At 41.5% G+C, this 24232-nt stretch overlaps 1 protein-coding gene across 1 annotated transcript in view; it reads right to left on the bottom strand.

Annotated features, from left to right (window-relative positions):
* The window catches only part of ADAM17 (ADAM metallopeptidase domain 17), a 160281-nt gene that overhangs the window by 108499 nt on the left and 27550 nt on the right, over window positions 1–24232 (bottom strand). The window contains exons 3-5 of the mRNA XM_030198883.1: window positions 11159–11292; window positions 10048–10136; window positions 6606–6768 (exon numbers count right to left, since the gene is read on the bottom strand). Coding sequence (XP_030054743.1) covers window positions 6606–6768; window positions 10048–10136; window positions 11159–11292 — 386 coding nt within the window. The remainder of the gene's footprint in view (window positions 1–6605; window positions 6769–10047; window positions 10137–11158; window positions 11293–24232) is intronic.

Genomic DNA, 24232 nt, shown 5'->3' with positions numbered 1-24232 from the left:
ACTTGTGACCTAGTTGGTCACTGTTGGAAACAGCATACTGGGCTAGATGGACCATTGGTCTGGCCCAGTATTCTTATATTCTTATGTTATGTTCACCTCTAAATGCAGTTAATTTTTATTACAACCCATCACATACCTGAGAAGAAAATAATTAAAAAAAAAAAAAAAAAAAAGAGTCCGAAAAAAAAACTGAATTAACAGCTCTGAAGTGCTACCACACAATACATGGAAAACTATACAAACAGTCTTAAAAATAATGTGTGCTTTAAGAGGGAGCCAATGAAGTCACTTCACATGCACAGAAATGCTATTGCATTTTTTCAAATTAAAAACTAAATGTACTGCTGTATTTTGAATTGTAATTTGTTAAGAAGTTTGACATTCAATCCATAAAGAGAGAATTACAATAGTCCAAGTGGGACAACAACAACATTTGGACCAATAATGCAAAATGTGGCTCAAAAAAAAAAAAAAGAACTAATCATGCATAATTGTTGCACACGATAAAACGTTTGTTTCCACAGGCTATTAACCTGCGACTGAAATGTAAATGAAGAATCCAGGATTACTCCCAAAACTCTGGACTCCTTATCCACCTTTAAACTTTTACCACTTGACACAAGTACATAAGTATTACCACACTGGGAAAGACCAAAGGTCCATCAAGCCCAGCATCCTGTTTCCAATAGTGGCCAATCCAGGTCACAAGTACCCGGCAAGATCCCAAAAATGTACAAAACATTTTATACTGCTTATCCCAGAAATAGTGGATTTTCCCCAAGTTCATTTAATAACGGTCTATGGACTTTTCCTTTAGGAAGCTGTCCAAACCTTTTTTAAACTCCGCTAAGCTAACCGCATTTACCACATTCTCTGGCAACGAATTCCAGAGTTTAATTATGCGTTGAGTGAAGAAACATTTTCTCTGATTCGCATGCCCCCTAGTCCTAGTATTTTTGGAAAGCGTGAACAGACGCTTCACATCTACCCGTTCAACTCCACTCATTATTTTATAGACTATCATATCTCCCCTCAGCTGCCTTTTCTCCAAGCTGAAGAGCCCTAGCCACTTTAGCCTTTCCTCATAGGGAAGTCGTCCCATCCCCTTTATCATTTTCGTCACCCTTCTCTGCACCTTTTCTAATTCCACTATATCTTTTTTGAGATGCGGCGACCAGAATTGAACACAATATTCAAGGTGCAGTCGCACCATGGCGCGATACAAAGGCATTATAACATCCTCATTTTTGTTTTCCATTCCTTTCCTAATAATACCTAACATTCTATTTGCTTTCTTAGCCGCAGCAGCACACTGAGCAGAAGGTTTCAAAGTATCATCAACGACAACACCTAGATCCCTTTCTTGGTCCGTGACTCCTAACGTGGAACCTTGCATGACGTAGCTATAATTCGGGCTCCTCTTTCCCACATGCATCACTTTGCACTAGCTCACATTAAACGTGATCTGCCATTTAGACGCCCAGTCTTGTAAGGTCCTCTTGTAATTTTTCACAATCCTCCCGCGAATTAAAGACTTGGAATAACGTTGTGTCATCAGCAAATTTAATTACCTCACTAGTTACTCCCATCTCTAGGTCATTTATAAATAATGTTAAAAAGCAGTGGCCCCAGCACAGAGCCCTGGGGAACCCCACTAACTACCCTTCTCCATTGAGAATACTGTCCATTTAACCCAACAGAACTGTAGCAGGAATAGACAAAGGAGCATTAGAAAACTATAACCATAACACTTTAGTTTTATCTGGATTTAATTTGAGCAAACTTTCTAAAGCTCACTGCTGAATTTTATCCACACAATGAGAGATTCTAATAAAAGCATCGTCCAAGGTGGAACTTACTGGTACTAACCATCAAGATATCATCCGCATAAGAAAATGGGTGCTCTCCACCACAAAGAGAAATAGATCCAAAAGAGTTCATAAAAAGATTATATAACATGGGAGAGACAGCGGGGAACCATGGAGCACCCTGCAAGTAGAACGCAAGTTATTTGGCATAACTCCACTTTTCCAAACACAGTAAGATCGATTACTTAAAAATTCCCTGAACCAATTTAGTACAGGATTTACCAAACCTAGGAATTCCTATATCATAGGCCTCCTCAATTTCCCTGTAGCAGATATTCTCTAAGGACAGCAAGCCTTATATTCTCACAGACTCTCCCACCCCCTCTTGGAGTTGTCTCTTCTTTTCTTTTAAGCTCTATTATTGTACTGGTGGTCAGTTGCGTACCAAGAGCAGGGTGGTCAGCCCTGGGTGCAGGCAGCAAGGGGGTGCACAGCTGTCAGCTCTGCAGGTCCCCTGCCCCTTCTAATATTACTTCCTGTTCCGGGGATGGGGACAGGCACAGTCAACAGCCACACACCTGCTCCGCACACCTCCTTGCTGGGGGAAAGGTCTGGTGATGTGCTTTTGGGGGGGCAGCGGCGACCCGCCGTGTGTGGCGAACAGGCTAGGAACGACACTGCTGGTGGTCCCACGCTCCCAAAGTAGGCAGGAAGGCACTTTATCCATGCATGATGGAGAGCAACTTGTGCTCCAAAGAGCTTTGTAAAAACTTGTCACAAGCTCCGGACCGGGCAACGCGGATCGCGTTACCCATATGTGAGAATATAAGGCCTGCTGTTTTTCGAGAATACCTGCTACATGTAAGTATCTTTGCTTTACCAACAATAACTAGAAAAAAGGGAGAGCTAAGAAAACCAAAACCCCAAAATACACACAACTCTCCTTCATATATTACTATATAAATGTCTAGTGTTGCACCCAAAAAAGGGGAGAAAAATGCTCACTTACCACTAAATATTTTCTCTCATAACCAGAGTCTCTCCATGATCGGTTTGAAAAAAAACTCCTCATTGTGTATATAGCAAAATAAACAAAAAGACAATTCAAATCAGACACAGGATCCATCCAGCACAACAATGAGACATAGTTGGCCTAATTCTATATATGGTGATCAAAATTGTGTGCACAAATTTGGGTGCGCACACAATTTAATTGAATAAATTAGCACCAATAATTGGGCACGAAATCAAAGATATGTATCTATAGCAGGTATTCTCACCAAAAAACAACAAACATTGGTCAATTGGACCTCACAACAGCGAGGACATAGCACAGATTAATCTGAAATGATATACAATCTGAATGAGAGTGTAGCTTGGAACAGAATAAAACGGGCCTGGGGGGCGGAGTTGGATTCTAGACCCCAAACAGATTCTGCAACACTGTCTGTCCAAACCGACTGTCGCGTCAAGTATCCTCCTCAAGGCAGCAGTGTGATGTGAATGTGTGGACTGAAGACCACGTCACAGCCTTGCTAATTTCTTCAATGGAGGATGGCCACAAGTGGACTGCTGACACAGCCATGGCTCTGACATTATGAGTCATGACTCTCTAGGGTCAGCCCAGCCTGGGCATAAGTGAAGGAAATGCAATCTTCCAGCCAATTAGAAATGGTGCATTCCATGATGGCAACCCCCATCTTGTTAGGATCAAAAGAAATAAAAAGTTGGTTGGACTTTCTGTGGGGCCTGGTCCGCTCCATGTAGTAGGCCAATGCTCTCTTGCAATCCAAGGTGTACAAGCTTCTTTTGCCAGGATGGGCATGAGGTCGGGGTAAGAATGTTGGCAAGACAATCGACTGGTTCAGATGGAATCCTGACACCACTTTTGGCAGGAACTTAGGGTGAGTGCGGAAGACTACTCTGTTGTGATGAAACTTAGTATAAGGTACATCCACCACTATGGCCTGAAGCTCCCTAACTCTATGAGCTGAAGTAACAGCCACCAAAAAAATGACCTTCCAGATCAAGAACTTCAGATGGCAGGAATTCAGTGGCTCAAAAGGAGCTTTCATCAGCTATGTGAGAACGACGTTGAGATCCCATAACACTGGTGGAGGTCCAAAAGGGAGCTTTGACAAAAGCAAACCTCTCATACAAGAAGTGTTCCACCCCCTTAATCATTTTGGTCACTCTTAGTTGACAATCAACATATGCAGCTAAGTATTTTGGCAATTTTACAAATATTTATACAGTCAGGGCCCTATTTACTAAGGTGAACTAGTGTTTTTAGTGCACGCTAAAAGCTAGAGACACCCAAATATTCTTATGGGCATCTCTAGCGTTAGCATGTGCTAAACACATTAGCACGCCTATAGCACTGCTTAGTAAACAGGGCCCTCAAATTGTTGTAGGGACCTCATATTACTTCTCATTTTTGTACTGGATGGATCTCTATTGTCTGCTTTGCATTGTCTTTTAGGTTATTTTGTTATATGCACATGATGAGTGGAAACCTTTTCTGACCAAAGACAAGAGATGCTCTGTTATGAGATATAACATTTAAATGAGCATTTTTTGTGAGGTCTTTTTTTAGGGTGCAACACTAGACTTCTATATAGCAATAATATATGAGGGAGAAACTTTCCAACACATTCTGAGAGTTGTGCATATCTTTTTGGGTTTTCTTTGATTTCAATTATCCCAATATTGACTAGATAAAGGTCACATCAGGAAACATGAGGGAGATAAAATTCTTAGGCGAAATAAATGACTGCGACATGGAGCAATGGTCCAGGAACAGACATGAGGGGGAGCTATTTTAGATCTAGTCTTTAGAGGAGTGCAGGACTTGGTGCAAGAATTAACTTGAGTTAATGACTGGAGTGAATTCTGTTGTTGTGACATTTAACTTTTGAAAGGGGAACTATGATAAAATGAGGGAAATGGTTCTAAAAGAAAAAAAAAAAAGCTAAGAGAACCAGCTGCAAAGATTTATTTATACCCCACATTATCCCAGCAAACTGAGGTTAGGGCTTTAAATCGGGTATGGACATCGTTAAAAAATACCTTCTTGGAAGCCCAGACCAGATGTATTTCATATATTAAAAGAGGTACAAAGAACAGCAAATAGCCAATAAGGTTAAAAAAAATGAAGCTTCAAAATAATGCCCTTAATCGTATTCCAAATTTGTCAGTAATATAATCATAAAGAATATACTGCTCAATAATTATTACTGAATGTTATCTCTTCAGATTTTCAAAAGTGGACCCAAAGATACATTAATCACCATCACACTCTTTTATGCGTGGTTTCTTAAGATATATCCATTTTTCTTAGGTTAAATATATATATATATTTTTTTTTTTTTTTTCTTTTTGATTTCTTAATAGTTCATATCAGCCGAGAGGTACGATAGTATATCGGCTTGTATCAGTTTCTATGAAGCTCAGAAAATAGGGCAATACACCAACACGTGTTTCGCCGTCAGGGCTTTTTCAAGGTATATCCTTTTAAGTCTCGAGACGAGTATCCAGTGCTCAAAACCCCAGCTGCCAACATCTTTCAAAAAAATAGGAAAAGGATCTGAATGAAGAAAACAGGAAACGGCATAAGCACTAGTAAGTTAGATTGAAAGCACTGATAACGAAGGCTAAAAAAATTTGAAAAGAAACTTGCTGCAGAGACAAAACTCCTAGTAATAACCTTTTTCAGGAATATTAGAAGAAGCCTGTGATGAATTCTGGGAGGGCAAGGCCATAACAGAGAGAAAGAGAGAGGGGGAAGGGAACGGGATTTGATACATCGCTTTTCTGTGGTTTTAAAAAAAAAAAGGTATGGACAAGTTCCTGGAGAAAATGTCCATATTCTTCTATTGCAATAGAAATGGGAAAAGCCACTGCTAGCTCTGGGATTGACAGAATGGAATTTTGCTACTATTTGGGTTTCTGCCAGGTACCGGTGACCTGGATTGGCCAATGTTGGAAACAGGATACTGGGCTAGACAAAATGATAGAAACTATTATATAGAATAAAATTACCAAACACAAAGAGAAATGTGGTTTAATGGGACAGAGTCAACATGGATTCAGCCAAGGGAAATCTTGCCTCACTAGTTTGCTACATATTTTGAAGGTATGCATAAACATGTGGATAAAGGTAAGCCAGTTGATTTAGTGTACCTAGATTTTCAGAAAAGCTCTTGAGAAAATTAAAAAGCCATGGGATAAGAGGCAATGTTCTGTTGTGGATTGGGAACCGATTTAAAGATTCAAAACAGAGGGTAGAGTTCAATGACCAATTCTCTTAACAGAAGAAGGTGAATAAGTGGAGTGCCCCAGGGATCTGTACTGGGACTGGTGATTTCTTAAAATCTTTATTTTTATTAAGACTTTTCAGACTTATAGAACAGTACATGTGCAAATGTACTGTGTTATAAGTCTGGGTCTGGTGATTTTTAACATTTATACATGATCTAGAAATACGGACAATGAGGGAGGTGATTAATTTGCAGTAGACACAAAACTACACAAAGTTGATAAATTGCATGCAGACTGTAAGAAATTGCAGGAGAACCTCATGACATTGGAAGACTGGGCATCTAAATGACAGATGAAATTGAATGTAGACGTACAAAGTGATGCACATTGAGAAGAATAATTCAAATCACCACTACTTGATGCCCAATAAATGAACCCATTAAATGAATGACTTATACTGACTTGGATCTTTTTCTCAATTTATATACAACAAGAGACATGCATTTCCCTGATTAATATATTTGTGCAAACATGTACCTGATACAATGGATTCAGCACCCTCATTTTGAAAATTCTCATCTTCAGATTTTACATAGCCACATACTTTTGAGGACCTCAAATGTCCATGGTTCTTAATGTCTTCAGATCGATACACCAATATTCGTTTATCCCGGGCATTGTCAACAAACCTCCAAAGAGGCTAAAAGTAAAACAGAATCAGAGTGGATCATTTATTCACATTCATATCTTGAAACAGCTAGGTTAGGGCATGCAAGTATCTTCATGCAGAGGTAAAGGGTTGGGTCTGGCTAACAAAAATACAAGAAAGAAGAGATATTGCTTTAGATGTTTAAGTCCTTGAAGTTTTACATTAAGGACTTGTATTTATCTTGCCTTTCTTTTTAAGAAACTATATCTCTATTATGGCTATTTATCTTGAAGCCAGTGACAAGGCAGTTTCAGGGTTGTAGTTTTAACAAATTACTCCAATTCCAGAACTCAAACCTCATCCCTACCACCTGATTATAAACTAAACTTTTATGACTGAAGTGGAGCAGGCAGGGTGCCTATGCAATGTCAGGTAGGATGCAGAACAAGATAAAATTAGTTTATTGTAAATAGAATATGGATTTCAGTTTTTATAAAAATATGTATATTGTCTCAGTAGCCTGGAATTAGCCAGGTGAAGCAAACATTGTGAGGTGCAGATAGTTGTGTTACCAATCTCAGACTTGGGGAAAAATTATTACAGTCTAAACCAATTAAAAATATATTTGAGCACAATATATTATCTTCTCATTACCCCTTTCAAAGTATATTTCATGTACCTGGAAGGACGATCTTAGTAACACCTCAAAATATTTAGGGCCTCGTTTAACAAGTTTTGGCTTAGGAATAACTACTACTACTACTTAACATTTCTAAAGCGCTACTAGGGTTACGCAGCGCTGTACAATAAGCAAGACGATATCTTTTGTGAACACCTAACTAGCTGCTTCTAGCAAAGAACAAAGGACTGCAAAACAGCAGAGATGGAATCCTGTTTAGAAGGAATGGATCCACAGAATCCTGGCGGAGATTGGGTGGCGACACCGGTAATTGGGAAGCAAAACCGGTGCTGGGCAGACTTCTACGGTCTACGCCCTGATCGTAACTGAATGGATAGGGATGGGCTGGAGTGTAAATGTTAAAAGGCTTCGACGTTAGCTTCAGAACATTTAGTACAAGAACAGTGCTGGGCAGACTTTTATGGTCTGTGCCCTGAGTATCACATGCCATGTAAAATGAGTTTATCTTGTTGGGCAGACTGGATGGACCATTCAGGTCTTTATCTGCCATCATTTACTATGTTACTATATTTATTGCCAATCTCAGTAGCCATTTCCAACAGAACAGATTGTTGTTTTAAGTGCCTGAATGTACTAATCCTAGAATGACTTTAGATTTTTATCAGTACATTTTTTTAAATTATAAATCATATCCCTTTTATGATGAATTGTTACAGACCAATTATTCAAGCACACTCTTGGCAACAGCTTGCAGGGAGTAGTAGTCTTTTTTTTTTTTTTTTTTTTTTAAGTAGAAGCAATTTGTAGGGTGGTGGTGAAGTTGCAAGGGCAATAGTTTTTAGGAATGGGGCAGTTATAAGAGGTAGCTTTTAGGGATGGGTGAGTTGTGAGATACTTTTTGGGAGTGGAGCAGTTTAAGGATGGGGTGGTTTTGGAGGTTGATGCAGTCAGGGTAGTTTTGGGGATGAAGCACTTACAGGTTGTGGTTTTTTATGGTTGAGTTGATTTGTGGGATGGTGGGATAATTGTAGGGGCAGAGTAAGGAGGTGGGACAGAGGAGCAGTTGCAGGTGGTTAGTTCTGGGAGGAGGGGGGTAGGCCAGTTTGGGAGCGTAGAAAACAGAGAGAGGCATTTTGAAAGAGCTGGGCCTAACTGCTGTTTCACTGTATGCAAGTTTCTATGCTAAAATAGCTGCAACTCCTGCTCCCATATAAATGATTGGGCCATATTTTGATGGTGGGGCTTATTTTTCTGGAACCCTCAATCCAATCTGAGGAGCTTCTAACAAGCTGCATTTGTGGCCCAATGATGCAACCACAGCCGGTGAGGCCAACCACAGAAGTGGCCACGAACTGGGAGGAAAGCCACACAAAGTCATAAAGGATCTCCGCCAGGAAGGCTGCCCCAGGCTCCAGATGAGAGACCTCTGGGGTCTCTGGCAGCTGCAGCAGCCAACATAGCATAGTACGTGCCATGTAGCCCCCAAAGATGACAGCTTCGACACCAGAAGAGCCAAAGCAAAAAGGACAGCTTGAACTCTTGCTCCACCTGGTTGCTGTAAAGGTCCTGGAGGGCAGCGCCCCCTTGCACGGGAACAGCAATCTTCTTAGCAACCAGCAAGACCAGTATGTCCACTTTGGGATACACCCAGTACCGATCCACCTCCTCGGGGGCAAATGTATATAGAGGGTTCAAAGTCCTGGCCTCACGGAGAGCCCCTCCGAGGACTCCCACTCCCCTAGCATCACACAGGTGAGGGCCTTATGAAGCAGAAAATGCTTTGGGGGCCCCTACAAGAGGGCAGTAGAAGCATAGCAGCTGCAGCAGGAGAGAAGAAGCAGAGGACAAAATGGCCCAGGGTTCTTCCAAGGTCCGTTTCTAAAGTTGGAAAAGGGTCTGTCTCAAGAGGGGCAGACAAGCCAACAATTGTATTAAGCTACCAGCTCTTGCAGATTGGAGAGTGTCTGCCTGCAGGCATGATCAGCCAAATAGCTAGCGCATGCAGGCCTACCTGAATGCTCAGGCTGACTTTTCAGCCTTGGCTCAGGCATCTCCATTATTCCGCTGCTCACAGCAGATGTGGGGTTTTTTTGTTTTTTAACTCATTTAGCTTTATTGCCCAACAAAGGCAGGACAATTTGGGTTTTTTCCCTTCTTTTCTTTGCCTGGGAGTTGCAGGAAGAGCCCCGGGAAAACACCCAAACAGGGTATACAGGCTACAAGGAGCAGAGGATAGGGACCTGGGGACCTGAACACCTCTGGTTGGGCCCAGCATGGTTGAGCCAATGGTCACCCAGTAGACATTAAAAAGTGTGACTGGGAGCAGTAAAGTCAAGCTATGCATTCAGCCAGGTCCAGTCTAAAGACCGGAGCACCTGGGAGTGGCTGTTTGGTCACATAGCAAGGTTGAGCCTAAACCAGCAATGCGGAGAGCTAGGACAAGGACCACAAGCATCAGTCAGAACAACCTACCATCTGCTAGAGATAGAGAAAATACTGCAGTTTTCCACTGAGCAATAGCAGGATATATTGGTCAGTTCACTGTAAAAGATCAGTTTTCCTCCACCTCCATCTGCTGGTAGGAGGGGATAAGATCCATTTGTTCAAAACGAAGTAGCCAGACAAAATGAATATTATTTTTTCCTTACGAAAGGTCAAACTATTAAAAAGAAATGTAAAGCAAACATTACCTCTATATTATATTCTTCATCATCTGTTTTGATCTTTACAGTGAAGTCTCCATCACCCAAGTGTGCAAATACTTTAGAATTGTGCTCACCTTAAAATACATAAAGAAAACACAGTATAAAGCATTAATTGAAGGTTCTGCTTTAGAAACGTGTCCCAACCACTTCCCAACAGATACTAATTTCTTAGAAAAGTAAGTACATTTTCAGCCAGAGATCTGTCATTTTCTGGACTGTGACATGGGGAATAGAGAGAAGGGTATAATGGATATTTTTGTCTCTGTTCTGTGTTTTGCAATACAATTGCCAAGCATTTCCTTTGTCCAAAAACTAATGATAATAATCACCTTATTCCCCTGTAAACTTTAATTTAAAAAAAACAGGCCTAATACAGAAGCCTGTGCAGTGTCAGCAGAACACCTTTTTGATCGGAAAGGCCAAATAAAACAATCTTCAACCTCGCACCCCCCCCCCCCCCCCCCAAAGCACACTAGCTGCTTTATACTGGACAAATTCAGTAGCTCACTCTATTCCACTGCCTACAAGTTTGTGATCCAAAAAGTGGAACACTCCTGAAAATATCATGGATCTGTCCAAATGGTTAAAACACTGGCCCGCTTCCTTTCTCAGGCATTTGATATCCAGAATATCCACTTTAGGCATACACTTAGAGTTCACCTCACCTGTAACTTGTGAGAACACATGAAGCCATAAGAAAACAAAATATGGAACACTAGTAAAATATTAAAATACTAAACTAGGAAATGATCATGGCAACAAGTGCAGGCCATTTAAAATGGAGAGAAGCAATATTACCCAAGCCAGGGCAAAAAGAATGAGGGTAAACTGGTCTATAGCACAGGTACAAGAGAAATAAGTGACAGGCTATAACACTGGGCATGGAGTCCATAAGGAACACAAGAATGCCATCTGGATACCACATGAGCCTAATCTAGCAGCACATTAATACTCTGAAAAAATGAAATCAATACAGATCTAAACACATTCCTGAATAGTTGAATGGGCCACTTTGATCTTTATCTACTGTCATGTACTATGTTGCCACATGGACACAAGAAGACTCAATATAAAGAGCACCATAAGAAGTACTAACCAACAACATGTCCTGTGAAGAAGTCTGACCACTGCACGTGGAACTCTTCCTCTTTTCCATCACCATCCACCACCAGTGCACGAAGGTTCTCGGAAAAGTGTTCCACACTTGCAGTTAAATATAGTGTAAAATGTCTGAAAAGGAATTTACTTCCATTTAATGTGTGTGTACAAGGCCTCCATGAACAAGCTGTGTTGGCTCCAGATTTGCTAAACATACATTTTTAAATCTAAAAGACTATACTGTAATCCACTCAGTTAATAGTTGAAAACCACAGAACATTAACTTAGAACAGGTTGAGTTGCTGTAAAGCATTCATAGAGTGAACACAGGAAATGATTTGCAATGGATAATGATAATTGCACATTTAGATTTTGTTGTTACCTAGCACAAATTTAATCTGGCTTCGTATTCTGGTTACTTACCTGTAGCAGCTGTTCTGAGGTCAGCAGGACTCAAATCCTCATATCAGAGTAACATCACCAATGAAGAACAGTGTGGGAAACATTACTCCAACAATTTTTTCCAGAAGCATTTGGATAGTCTCACCACACATTTGTACAGATGGTGGTCTACAGGCTTATGGCTTGTGAAGGACCTGGTTGTCCCGGAGGGACGTTTTAAATCCTTTGCAGATTTATAGGAGGATGGTCTTGTACGTGCAACTGACTGGTACCCTTATATGCAGGTTTCTCACTATGTGGGTACTCTGCCTCCTTTGACTGAGAATGCACCAGACTTGATTATGGAAATGTTTACTCTTTCTAGAGAGGCCAGGGCCAGTTTCTCTTTTTATCAAGTCAGATTGCATAGTCTAGAACCCCCCCCCCCTACACACACACAACCCCATGGGACTTTGAATTTCTCGCCACTGAATAGAAGAGAGAGCTTGAGGGCATACAGCATGTCACTGGGGGTATGTTGCATCTTCTGATGAAAAACGTATGTCTAGTAGCACTATAGAAATGATAAGTAGTAGTAGTAATAGTAGTAGTAAGTGACTTGTTCATCTCTTCTCCTGGAACAGCAGTATAAATTTCTGCTGCGTATGTTTATTTTACCATAGCAGGCCCATCATGCACAGATATCAGACTCAGCTGTTTGCTCCCGGTGTGGGGTAAGCCCTACTCATTTGACCCACATGTTTTGGTCCTGTGCACAGATCCAGCTGTTTTGGAGGAGAGTTGTGTCTTACTTGTCCGCTGCTTTGGGTAAACATTCTACTGCGAGCTGTGTTATTTTTATCTAACTTTATCCAGATGAGTACAGTGAAGAAAAAAAAAAAGACTTAGAACAGCTGTGAAGGTCAAATTTTTACATCAGGCATACGAATGCTGTTCAAAAATACCATCCTGGAAGCCCAGGCCAGTTATATTACATGTATTAAAAGAGGAGGAAGGAAGGCCAAATGACAGCCGGCATGGTTAAAAAGCGAGATGAAGGAAGCTATTACAGCTAACAGAAAATCCTTCAGAAAATGGAAGAAAGATCAGACTGAAAATAAGAATGTCATGTCCCCTACCTCAACGCAAGCGGCATCCTCGGGCTGTGCGGGGTCCCTGCCCTGAGTCATGTGTGTGTAGTTCTTCTCTGGGTTTGTTCAGAGAGCGGTGGTTGCAGGCTCCTTAATTGCTTTGCTTCCATGCACCTGTGTCTGCTCTCTCTCTGCCTGGCTTCCAGGCTCCTTGACTGCTTTGCTTCCACCCACCTGTGTCTGCTCTCCCTCTGCCTGGGTTCCCTCGCTTCTCTCCTATTTGTCTTCTGGTTCCTCCTTCCCCTGTTCTTATCCTATGGCTGTGCTCCTTCTGCCTGCTGGTTCCTGCTGATGTCAGACGCCAGCACTTTATCAGCTGAGCTCTTCCTGGACTCCATGCTTCGGCTTCTACTTTGCTCAGTAATTTGCTTCTTACCTACTTGTCCCTCGTTGCTGACTTTGCCTGTACCTGGATCACTCTCTTGCCTGCTGCCTGCCTATTGACTTTACCTGTGCCTGGATTACTCTCTTGCCTGTTTGCCTATTGACGTTGCCTGTACCTGGATTACTCCCCTGCCTGCTGCCTGCCTATTGACTTTGCGTGTATCTGGTTCACTCTCTTGCCTGCTGCCTGCCTGGCCAATATGTTCACCACCTCGCTTCCAGCTCCGTCTCGTAAGTCCTGCAGGCAGGCCGCCCGCACCTAGGGGCTCAACCTCTGGGGAACGGAGGTCAGCGCAGATGAAACCCGGGGTTGTCCGGCAGTCAAGCAGATCCTGGTCTGAGTACCGGGCTCAGCAGCGCTCTACTTGGTACAAGAACTCACAAATCTGACAAAAACAGCATGACAAGTCAAATGCAAAGTGCTGATAAGGAAGGAAAAGAGAGAGACTTTGAAAAAAAGATCGCATTGAAGGCAAAAACAGATAGTAAAAACTTTTTAGATATATTAGAAGCAAGCAAAAGAATCAGTTGAACTGCTAGATGACCGAGGGGTAAAAGGGGCACTCAAGGAAGATGAAGCCATAGCGGAGAGATTAAATGAATTCTTTGCTTCAGTCTTCACCGAGAAACATTTGGGAAAGATACCGGTGCCAGAAATGGTATTCAAAGCTGATGAGTCAGAGAAACTGAATGAAACTCTGTAAATTTGGAAGATGTAATGGCACAATTTGAAGAGTAGCAAATCACATGGACCGGATGGTATACATCCAAGAGCACTGACAGAATTGAAACAAGAACTTGCAAAACTAGTGTTAGTAGTATGTAAGCACAGTACTGGAAGATTGGAGAGTGGCCAATGTAATGCCGATTTTTAAAAAGGATTCCAGAGGTGATCCGGGAAATTATAGACCGGTGAGCCTGATATTGGTGCTGGACAAAATGGTGGAGACTATTATAAAGAACAACATTACAGAGCAAAATTACAAAGCCAAAGTGAGCCAGTCAATATTGTGTATCTGGATTTTCAAAAGGCATTTGATAAAGTACCACATGAAAGACTCCAGAGAAAATTGGAGAGTCATGAGATAGAAGGTAGTGTTCTATTGTGGATTAAACACTAGTTAAAAAAATAGAAAACAGAGAGAAAGGTTAAATGGTCAGTATTCTCAATGGAGAAGAGTAGATAGTGGGGTTCCACAGGGGTTTGTGCTGGGACTGCTGCTTTTTAACTTATTTATAAATGATCTAGAGATGGGAGTAACTAGTGAGGTAATTAAATTTGCTGACAACATAAAGGGAATGGGACTCAATATACCACCTTTCTGTGGTTTTTGCAACTACATTCAAAGTGGTTTACATAGTATTTACAGGTACTTATTTGTACCTGGGGCAATGGAGGGTTAAAGTAACTTCCCAGAGTCACAAAGAGCTGCAGTGGGAATGAAACCCAGTTCCCCAGGATCAAAGTCCCCTGCACTAACCACAGGCTACTTCTCCACTCCGTAGCAAGATTATTCAAAGTTGTTAAATCACAAGAGGATTGTGAAAAATTACAAAAGGACCTTATACGACTGGGAAACTGGGCATCCAAATGGCAGATGATGTTTAATGTAAGCAAGTGTAAAATGATGCATGTGGGAAAGAGGAAGCCAAAACATACCTACATGATGCGAGGTTCCACATGTTTGTACTCCACAATTATCCAAAAATGAGTTTCGGTTCAACATGGCTTACATATAGTTATGGGAGATTACATTGATGCATAGCATAGCAGTTACTAAGATAAATGGGTTACAAGTTTGAGTTCTATATAGCAGTGTTCTTATGGAACAATATTGAGTTATTACTTTTTGCATTCAGTAAGCCATAAAATTTTCTGAACAGATAGGTTTTTAGCTCTTTTCTGAATTGAAGGTAGATCGGGATGCTTCTTGTGACCTTGGGGATCAAGTTCCATCATTTGGAACCCAGGTAGCTAAAACTTGCTGCGTGTCTAGTGGATTTTTCATCATCTAGTTTGAGCAGCTAATAGGCAGCTAGCTGGTGTGGGCATATTTTGTCAGTAGTGCTTTAACTGAGCTGGTTGTGGGTATCTTAAAGGATGATCAGATTCTGTCGGTTTCAGTATGATCATTTTTTGGTGTCACATTCATTTAGGAAATCTGTGAGGATGTTTGGGTTACAGCTAGGTTTGATCTTACTTTTGCTATTTTGTCCTTAAAATATTGTGCGAGCTCACCTGCTGTTGGCGGTGTTTCATTTGATGTTAGCAGGGCTTGTGTGCTTAATGATTTGTTCATCAGTTCATTTTTTTTTAAGTGTATCTCTTCCAGGCGTACAAGTGTTGTAGTAGTCTGCTTTAGCTTTTTTTTATACTGTGTTTGTACTTGCTTAGAGCTTTCCTCCATATCCGATTTGGTTTTCGACCATTTTCTTTCCTGTCTTCTGAAAGTTTTTTCATATTTAGTAGTTTGTTATGGTACCATGGGCACGGTTGGCTTTTTCTCTTTGTTTTCTTTTTGAGTGGTGCTATTTCTTTTAGCTTCTTTATGCTTAGTTCATCCCAGTTTCTTATGAAATGGATGTTTTGGATGTTATTTTTGTTTGGCTGTTCAGTGCTGTTGACCAGAAATGACTACTGTCCACTTTTCCTCTGGTTAGGATGGTTTGAAGTGTCTTTGGTTCCCTGCTCTTACCGTTCTCTTTCTATTGGAGTGTAAAGGTGAGTTTGCTATGATCTGACCATGGTACCTCTTTCCAGTTGTGGTTTTCTAGTATGTGGTTATTATTGGCCGAAAACCTGTATGCTAGAATGTCTAGTTGCTGTCCTTTTGCTTGGGATGAAGTGGTTGGTGTTGTTTTGAGGTCCCATTGGTTCAGGAAGTTTGCTAAAAGCCTGGTGTTGGTGTCAAGATGGTTTTCTAGGTGCAGGATGTCTCCTAGTATGAGGACATTCGAGAAGTTGGTGCAGATGTTTGATGTAAAGTTCTTGAAGTCAGCTAAGGCATTGGACCACCTTCCTTGGTGGCAGTAAAATAATATGCAACAAAGTTGTCCAGCTAGTGTTGTGTTTGTGATTTTGCATGCCATTATTCAATATCAGGTGATATGTGTTCACCAACATAGGTGTGTTTGACAGTTGTCTTTGCGTTCTCTCTTTCTTGAATTTTTGGTCCTGTTGGCAATTAATTGAATTCATCTTTTTACTATCAGTTAACAGTTTGGTCTCTGGTGTTTTTTGGTGACGGGGATTTGGTTCTTACAGTTGGTGTTCTGTTTGTCATCCATCGGAGATGAGTACAGGGATTTTGTTTCTCTTGTTTTGTGAGGTAGCTTGTAATCCAGTTATCCACATTATGATCATGTAGTGGAGTAGCCATGCCCTTATATTAGCCATTTCGAAATAATAAAAAAAAAAAGATCTCCCTGGAATAAAGTCAAAGGTACAGTACCAAGGGTCTTGTGAGTTGTTAGAAAAAGGGCTAATACACAGTATTACATCTGCATCAATGGGAAATTGTCCAGAAATAACACTCAAATCAGTATCAGTGGAGATTATATCAGTGTAGAGATTGTATCTGTAGAGATTATATGTAGGGTGGATGGTGTAAGGAGAGGTAGCTAGAACATAGATATATGTAGGGCGGATGGTGTAAGGAGAGGTAGCTAGAACATAGATCAATACCTGCGGTAATGAGGAGACTGCCCTGGAGTAACAAACAAGGCTAGAGGTATAGTGCAGCTGTAAAACTCTAAAAATATTATGAGAAAAGTAGCAACTGCTCATTTTAGCTCCTGCAGCAATGAAACATTACAGTGGAAAAGCGACTATTGACTCAAGAGTCAGGGATGGTAATCTTGAATATGTAAACAGTTTATTGTTCAAAAACTCCTGTGATGTGGTCAAGATCCATAAGTTCCCTTGCCTCTCCCTCTCTGGATAAAGCTGTCTGTGAAATAAGGATGATGGGTGGGCATTGTCTTGAAATCCATCTTCCATAGTTCTTCTCAAAAAGAATCTATATGGACTGGTGGTACATTAATTCTTGAACATTGTTGTGTTGTCAAAGAAGTACTGTCTCGCTCTAATGGAGCTGCTGCATGTCTCATTGGCTCAGGGAATCAAACTGGGTTCCCCAGAATCACTCCCAACCCTTTTTCGTCTTTGTTCGGTGGGTGTTTGATCTTGCTTTTCTCTGTGTTTGTTTGCATGTTTTTTTTTTCTTTTAGAGTAGAATTCTTATCTTTCTTTAGTGCATAATACTGTTTGACTTTGAAGAAGGTATATACTGAGACCCTTTTGTGATCTGCCTCATCCCTTCTAAATTTTACACTCTTGATATCTTTAACTTCCTTCCTAAATTTTTCTGTTTTGATGTCCTGTAACACAACATCACAGCTGGGATCTTGAGTGTGTAAATTTTTCAATTTGGTGTCAAGTGTATCGTGTAATGTTTTGTTCTTGCACCTGGAAGTTTCAGCTATTAAAATCATTATATCTAAACTGCACTTGTTTAAAATGGCACACCACTTATCTAAAAATGCCTGATTGTCTAAGAACATTGTGGGTGCCTTGGTTAGCCTTAGGCCTCTAGGAATTCTCTTTGTCCTGCAATAATTAAGCATGTTCTTTTTGAGATTCACAATCTCAAGACACAGATCCATAAAACTTACACTGGCTTCCTCTTAAATAACGTATAACTTTCAAAATATGCACTCTGGTGCATAAAATAATTCACAGTGATGCTCCGACCTACGTTAGACCTTACTGACCTACCACCCAGAAATGCTAAAAGATCGGCACACACATTCCTAAATCTTCACTTCCCCAGCTGTAAAGGTCTAAAATATAGATTAATACATGCATCCAGCTTTTCATACTTGAGTTCACAAATGTGGAATGCTCTATCATTGGACCTGAAAATAATTCACAACCTAATTAACTTCCGTAAGGCACTGAAGACACATCTCTTTAATACGACATTCCATAAAGACTTTTAATTGGAACTGTAATTCACCATCATTTACTTAACAATAGGATTACTCTCTCCCTATACCGTATTTTATTTATTTTAATATGCAATCCATGTTCAATATGTGAAACCATTTGTATATTTTCCCTTTTTTGCCCGACTGTTCATTTAGCATTCATTTTCTATATATATTACCAATTGTATATGTATTCTGAAATGACATAAGTCATGATGGAAAATTGTAAGCCACATTGAGCCTGCAAATAGGTGGGAAATGTGGGATACAAATGTAATAAATAAATAAAGGGATTCCACAGGTTGACCGGTATCATCTACTTCTTGTTCTTGTAAGAGTTGAGGTATTCCTCACTGTAACTAAGGATATTGACCCAGCTCTCGAAAGCCATGGCCTTGTTCTCTGTTGAAGTCCAGTGAAAGTCCAACTGGGTGGAAGAACGCTGAAAACCCACAGAGGATCAGATGCATTAGAGTACCTGCAGCAGTGAAACATTACCCTGGTATTGGGTAGTATACTGCAGTGGCTAATCTTTCCACCCTTGTCTCACCTGCCATGTGGGCAGAGGTCTGCAAACTATGAAGGTTGGGGTGAGTCAGATTGATGGGCGCTTCAAGTGATCTGGGGAAGACTCCTCCATATATGCCAGTGGATCTTCAGACAGAGCAATCACACAACAGTCCGTTTGAGGAAGTTCGCGGCTAGGCGTGATGGGAGTGAGGCACAGTAAAGGAGAGATACTTGTCCTGCTAGTGTCAGGTAAGGTCCTTCTTTCTTTATTCAACTGTCGTTCCTCTGTAGCGAGTCGTACAGCTCCAAATAGGGTGTCTGCATTTCGGGTGGGCCGTCCAGTGTGGACCCTCATATAGTCAGCAGGAGAGGCCTCAGAAACAAGCCACAGATTATGCAGTCATATCTGCAGTTCCCAAAAAGGTGCATGTATTCCCAATTTGGAGGTTCCTGTAATGATCGTGGGCAGCAGCAGGCAGCCAAGTGAGTACTGGTACTACCACATGGGGATGGGGGTGTTGTTCTGAACATATCCCGGAGCAGATGTAGAGAAGAAAATGAGAGAACTCATGTGCTGGCCAGTCCGGCAATCTGTGTCAACTCAAATTAGGCACAAAAATTGTTCACATGTGCACTGATAGAGTGGTAAACTAGGCCCAATCCACCATGAAGCATGCCACTTGAGCTCCCATCTAATCCGTACGGTGGAGGGACTCAATCCCTGGGCTCGGGTCCGATTCGCCTGAGGGCATGCTATATGATTTCGCATCTGGTGGTCTGGCAGCAGTGACCGCATCCCTTGGCTGCTTCGTTCCTCCACTTACAGTCAAAGGGGACTTAGAAAAATATTAAGTAGTGAGGTTGTGAGCACCAAGCCCTGTGGGACACAAGAAGATAGTTGATGCTGGGAAGTGGAGGTAATAGTGGACAATGAGAAGGATCTGTCTGTCAAGAAAAAGACAGTTGAAGTTCGTATTTCTGATGTGAATGTCATGAATACAGCAGAGGAGGAGGATATGGTCTACCAAATTAAATGCTGCTGTCAGGTGTAAAGAAACCAACAGAGCAATAGTACCCTTGTCAAGTACAGAGTGAAGATGGCTAAGGCGGCTTGCGATGATGGACACAGCACTGAGACTGTTTCTGAACCTTGATTACTGGGGATAGAGAACATGTGTGTCATCAACAAACTGTGAAAACAAGTGTCTTTTCTGCTAGTTTTGATAGAAACAGAACATTAGAAATTGGATAGAAGTTGGAAACTACAGATGAGTCCATATTAGTCTTCAATATTAGTCGCATGTTAGGATGTCTGGGCAAACTCTTGTGTTAAGACTGTTGTTAATCATAGAAAGATTTAGAGGAAGAAGACTGTGACAAGGGATTTTTAGCCAGGAAGGAGGAATCAGATCAACAATGCAAGTAGTTGGACATACAGAATGAGCTAATTTTTTCAATCAAGTGAGAGAGAGATTGTAAACTGATAGAGATCAGAGACTGGAGCTGGAGAGAAACTAGTAAACTAGTGATCAAGGGAGAAAAATTGGGGACAGAAAGATTTGAGAGGATTTGAGCTGACTGAGGTGAGGAAGCTGCTGTTTCTTGAATCCTGGAAACTTCTGGACTCTGTTCATAGAGCCGATCTTCTTATTAATAGGAGATATGAAGGGAGGGGTGCCTCCCACATTCACATCTGTATATCCTTCAAGATGGCACTGGCACTGTCACAGTTTCCTTACGGGGATGAGGAATTGGAGGATAACCTATGTTTCTGCCCTGCATAAAATCAATGAAAGAGAGCTCCTCTGAGAAGCTCTCTGGCTTCTCCTCAGAATTCCAGGAGCACTCTGATTCAGACTCATAGAAGAAGATGGTTGGTGAAGTCTGAGTTTCTGCCTGGAGGTGCGAAGCAAGCACTATGAAGCACTATATGTCTTCCTATACAACAAAGATATATGGGATTATAATACACTATCCAGCATTAATAATCTGACTTCAAAAATGCAGGTTCAAGCATATGCCATCTTTCAATGCAAAGCCTATTGTTTAATGAGCCTTGACCTTGCATAGACAAAAGAATGCTGCCAAGGACACTAGTGTACCAGAACACCTTTGTCATCAGCACAGACGTCAAGGCCAGAACAGCCAAGGACTCTTGCAGTCTCCCATTCAGCTGAAGAGATTATGTGTGGCAGGCAAACTGTTTGTGAAATCGCGGCTTCTTGTCAAGGTGACCCCCATCAATGCGGTGCCTGTGAGACAATGTTGCTGCCTCTGAAGTCATAACAATGGGGATAACAGTGTTATGTGTGCATCACCCCCAATGCCAGAATGCACATCACTAGCACAGCTGCAGCCCGTGATTTGTGTATAAAGCAAAGATACTTGACTGTAGCAGGTATTCTCAGAGGACAGCAGGCTATATATTCTCACAATTGGGTAACATGACACCACATTGCCCAGTCCAGAGCTTGTATCAAGACTTTAACAGAGCTATTTTGGAGCACGAGACATGTTCCAATGCGCATGCGCACATGCCTTCCTGCTCACCGTGCGAAAGCAGGACCAACAGTACAATACTATAGCTTAGAAGAGGGCTCCAAGGGGGAAGTGGGAGGGTATGTGAAAATATACAGCCTGCTGTCCTCGGAGAATACCTACTACAGGTAAATATCTTCGCTTTCTCCAAGGACAAGCAGGCCAATATTCTTACAACTGATGAATCCCTAGCTACCAGGCTCACTAGGAACAACTACCAATGTCGACTTGCACCTCGCAACATGAAGGTCAGAACAGAGAAACTGGTAAGCAAATCGTTGGAAGTGAAGCCTGGTAAAGAATAAAAAGGATCTAGGTGGGTGGAGTCGAATTCTAGAATACAAAGTAAAAGTGCATTACTATTCCATTAAATCCGTGGTGGGAATGTTGCCGCAGATATGCTACCAGGTACACCCCAGCGCTACAAAAATAAAAATATTTTTGTAGCACCGGATATGATATGCGCTAGGGGTGGGAACTACTGCTGGGCTGCTGCAGTAGCCCAGCATTACTTCCTTTTAGCAAGCATTGGGTTTACCGCCGCTTTGTAAAAGGACCCCTTAAACAAAGTGCCTTATAATCCTGATAGATTTCTTCAAAGGTATAAATAAACATGTGGATAAAGGACAGCCAGTTGATATAATGTACTCCTTAGAAAATTAAAAAGCTATGGGAATGGAAGCAATGCCCAACTGTAAAAATTAGGAACCAGAACAAAACTAAAGGAGAAATTAGACCTTACCTGCTAATTTGCTTTCCTTTAGTCCCTCCTGACCAGCCCAGAATGTGACTGATGGGTTGTGCACGCCTTCCAGCAGGTGGAGACTGAGAAAAAAAAACTGTCTCTCTACAGAGAGAGCCAATAAGAGCCCTTGGCAACAAGAGAAAGATTCAGTAACAAAGTATCAAAGCAGAAGGAAGTAAAACAATAAGTAAATGGTCTGTGCATACGAAAGCCTGAGCAGCCACCGGCACATTGCCAACAAAGGGTGTGTGCCACCAACAATAATGTGACCAATGACATACCCCTGCATATCATGTACAAACGGTTACATACGGAACCACAGAATTTGTGTTTTGTTTTTTTAACAATGAAACCAGAAACCAGCAACACAACTCCCAAGAAAACAATATCACTTAACTCTTGAATAATACCTAAAGGGAGAGATCTGGGCCAGTCCGGAGGGACTAAAGGAAAGCAAATTAGCAGGTAAGGTCTAATTTCTCCTTCCTTAGCGTCCCTCCGGACCGGCCCAGAATGTGACTGATGGGAAGTAACAAAGCAGTAAGATTATGTGAGAGACCCTAAAAGCCCCGCCGTCAAAACGTGTGCCCCGAAAATAACTTGCTGATGACTCAGGAGGTCCAATCAATAATGCTTAGAAAAGGAATTTATTTATTGAATTTGTACCCCACATTTTCCCACCTTTTTGCAGGCCCAATGTGGCTTACAGAGTATAGATATTATAACGTCGTTACATGATTTAAAAAACAGTCGATCTTAAGCAAAGGTGAAAGAGGATTTAGATGGAAAGGTGTTTGATAAGGTCGTGTGAGAGGTGTTTTTTGGTGTACTTGGGTGGTTTAAGGAATGATTTGTTTCATTGAGGGTGACTTTTGTAGGCTTTGTTGAAGAGATGTGTTTTCAAAGCTTTGCGAAAGTTGGTTAGATTGGTTATGGTTTTCAGGGCCATGGGTAGTGCGTTCCAAGATTGTGTGCTTTTGTACCAAAGGTAGTAGCATAAGCCTGTTTGTATTTTATTCCTTTACAGCTGGGGAAGTTCAGATTGAGGAATTTGCGGGCCGATCTTTTGGCGTTTCTGGGCGGTAAGTCCACTAGGTTTAACATATAGAGTGGGGCATCTGCGTGGATGATTTTGTGTACAGTCGTGCAGATTTTGAACTCAATTCGTTCCTTGAGCGGGAGCCAGTGCAGTTTCTCTCTTAGGGGTTTCGCACTTTCGTATTTAGGTGTACCAAAAATGAGTCTGGCTGCGGTGTTCTGGGCTGTTTGGAGTTTTTTTATGGTCTGTTCTTTACAGCCTGCGTACAGAGCGTTACAGTAGTCCAATTGGCTTATTACTAATGACTCTACTAGGGTGCGGAAGATGTTTCTTGGGAAAAAAGGTTTTATTCTTTTGAGTTTCCACATCGATTGGAACATTTTTTTCGTTGTATTCTTCGCGTGGGTGTCCAGAGTGAGGTTTCGATAAATGGTGACTCCAAGAATTTTCAGATTTTCTGAGATAGGAAGTGTGCAGTAGGGTGTAGTTATTGTGGGGTAGTTGTTTGTATTGTATTGGGAGGTGAGGACTAGACATTGAGTTTTTTCTGCGTTGAGTTTTAACTTGAATGAGTCCGCCCAGGAGTGTATGATCTGGAAGCTCTGGTGGATCTCGTTGGTTATTTCGTTTAAGTCACTTTTGAACGGGATATGGATCGTAACGTCATCGGCATATACGTAGGGGTTAAGGTTTTGATTAGCTAGGAGATTGGCTAATGGTATCATCATTAGGTTGAAGATAGTTGGTGAAAGGGGGGATCCTTGAGGAACTCCGCATTCCGGTATCTAAGGTGGCGATCTGTCCGTATTCGTTATTACTTGGTAGGATCTGGTGGTGAGGAATCCTTCAAACCATTTGAGAACTGGGCCTCCAATTCCGAAGTACTCTAGTAGGTGTAACAAAATTTCATGATCCACCATGTTGAAGGCACTAGACATGTCGAATTGTAGTATGAGTATGTTCTTGCCGGTTGCGATCGTTTTTTTGAATGAGTTCATTGCCGAAACTAGTACAGTTTCAGTGCTATGATTTGATCGAAATCCTGATTGAGACTCATGTAGAATTGAGTGTTTGGTCAGGTATTCCGTGAGTTGTTTCGTCACTATGCCTTCCATCAATTTTGTTGTGAATACAAAGAAGACCAAGTTGCTGCCATACAAATGTCCTCTGGAGGCACCAGACAACGCTCTGCCCAAGAAGTAGCCTGACCTCTGGTAAAGTGAGTCTTAACGCCTTCCGAACAGCTTTCCCAGAAAGAAGGTAAGCTGATGCAATAATTTCCTTAAACCAATGAGAAATAGTGGGCTTAAAAGCCATAAGTCCTTTGCGTGAACC

Source organism: Microcaecilia unicolor, chromosome 3, assembly GCF_901765095.1.
Source record: "Microcaecilia unicolor chromosome 3, aMicUni1.1, whole genome shotgun sequence".
Classification (NCBI taxonomy): Eukaryota; Metazoa; Chordata; class Amphibia; order Gymnophiona; family Siphonopidae; genus Microcaecilia; species Microcaecilia unicolor.
Note: the sequence above shows the minus strand (reverse complement) of the source record. Positions and strands in the feature narration are given on the sequence as shown.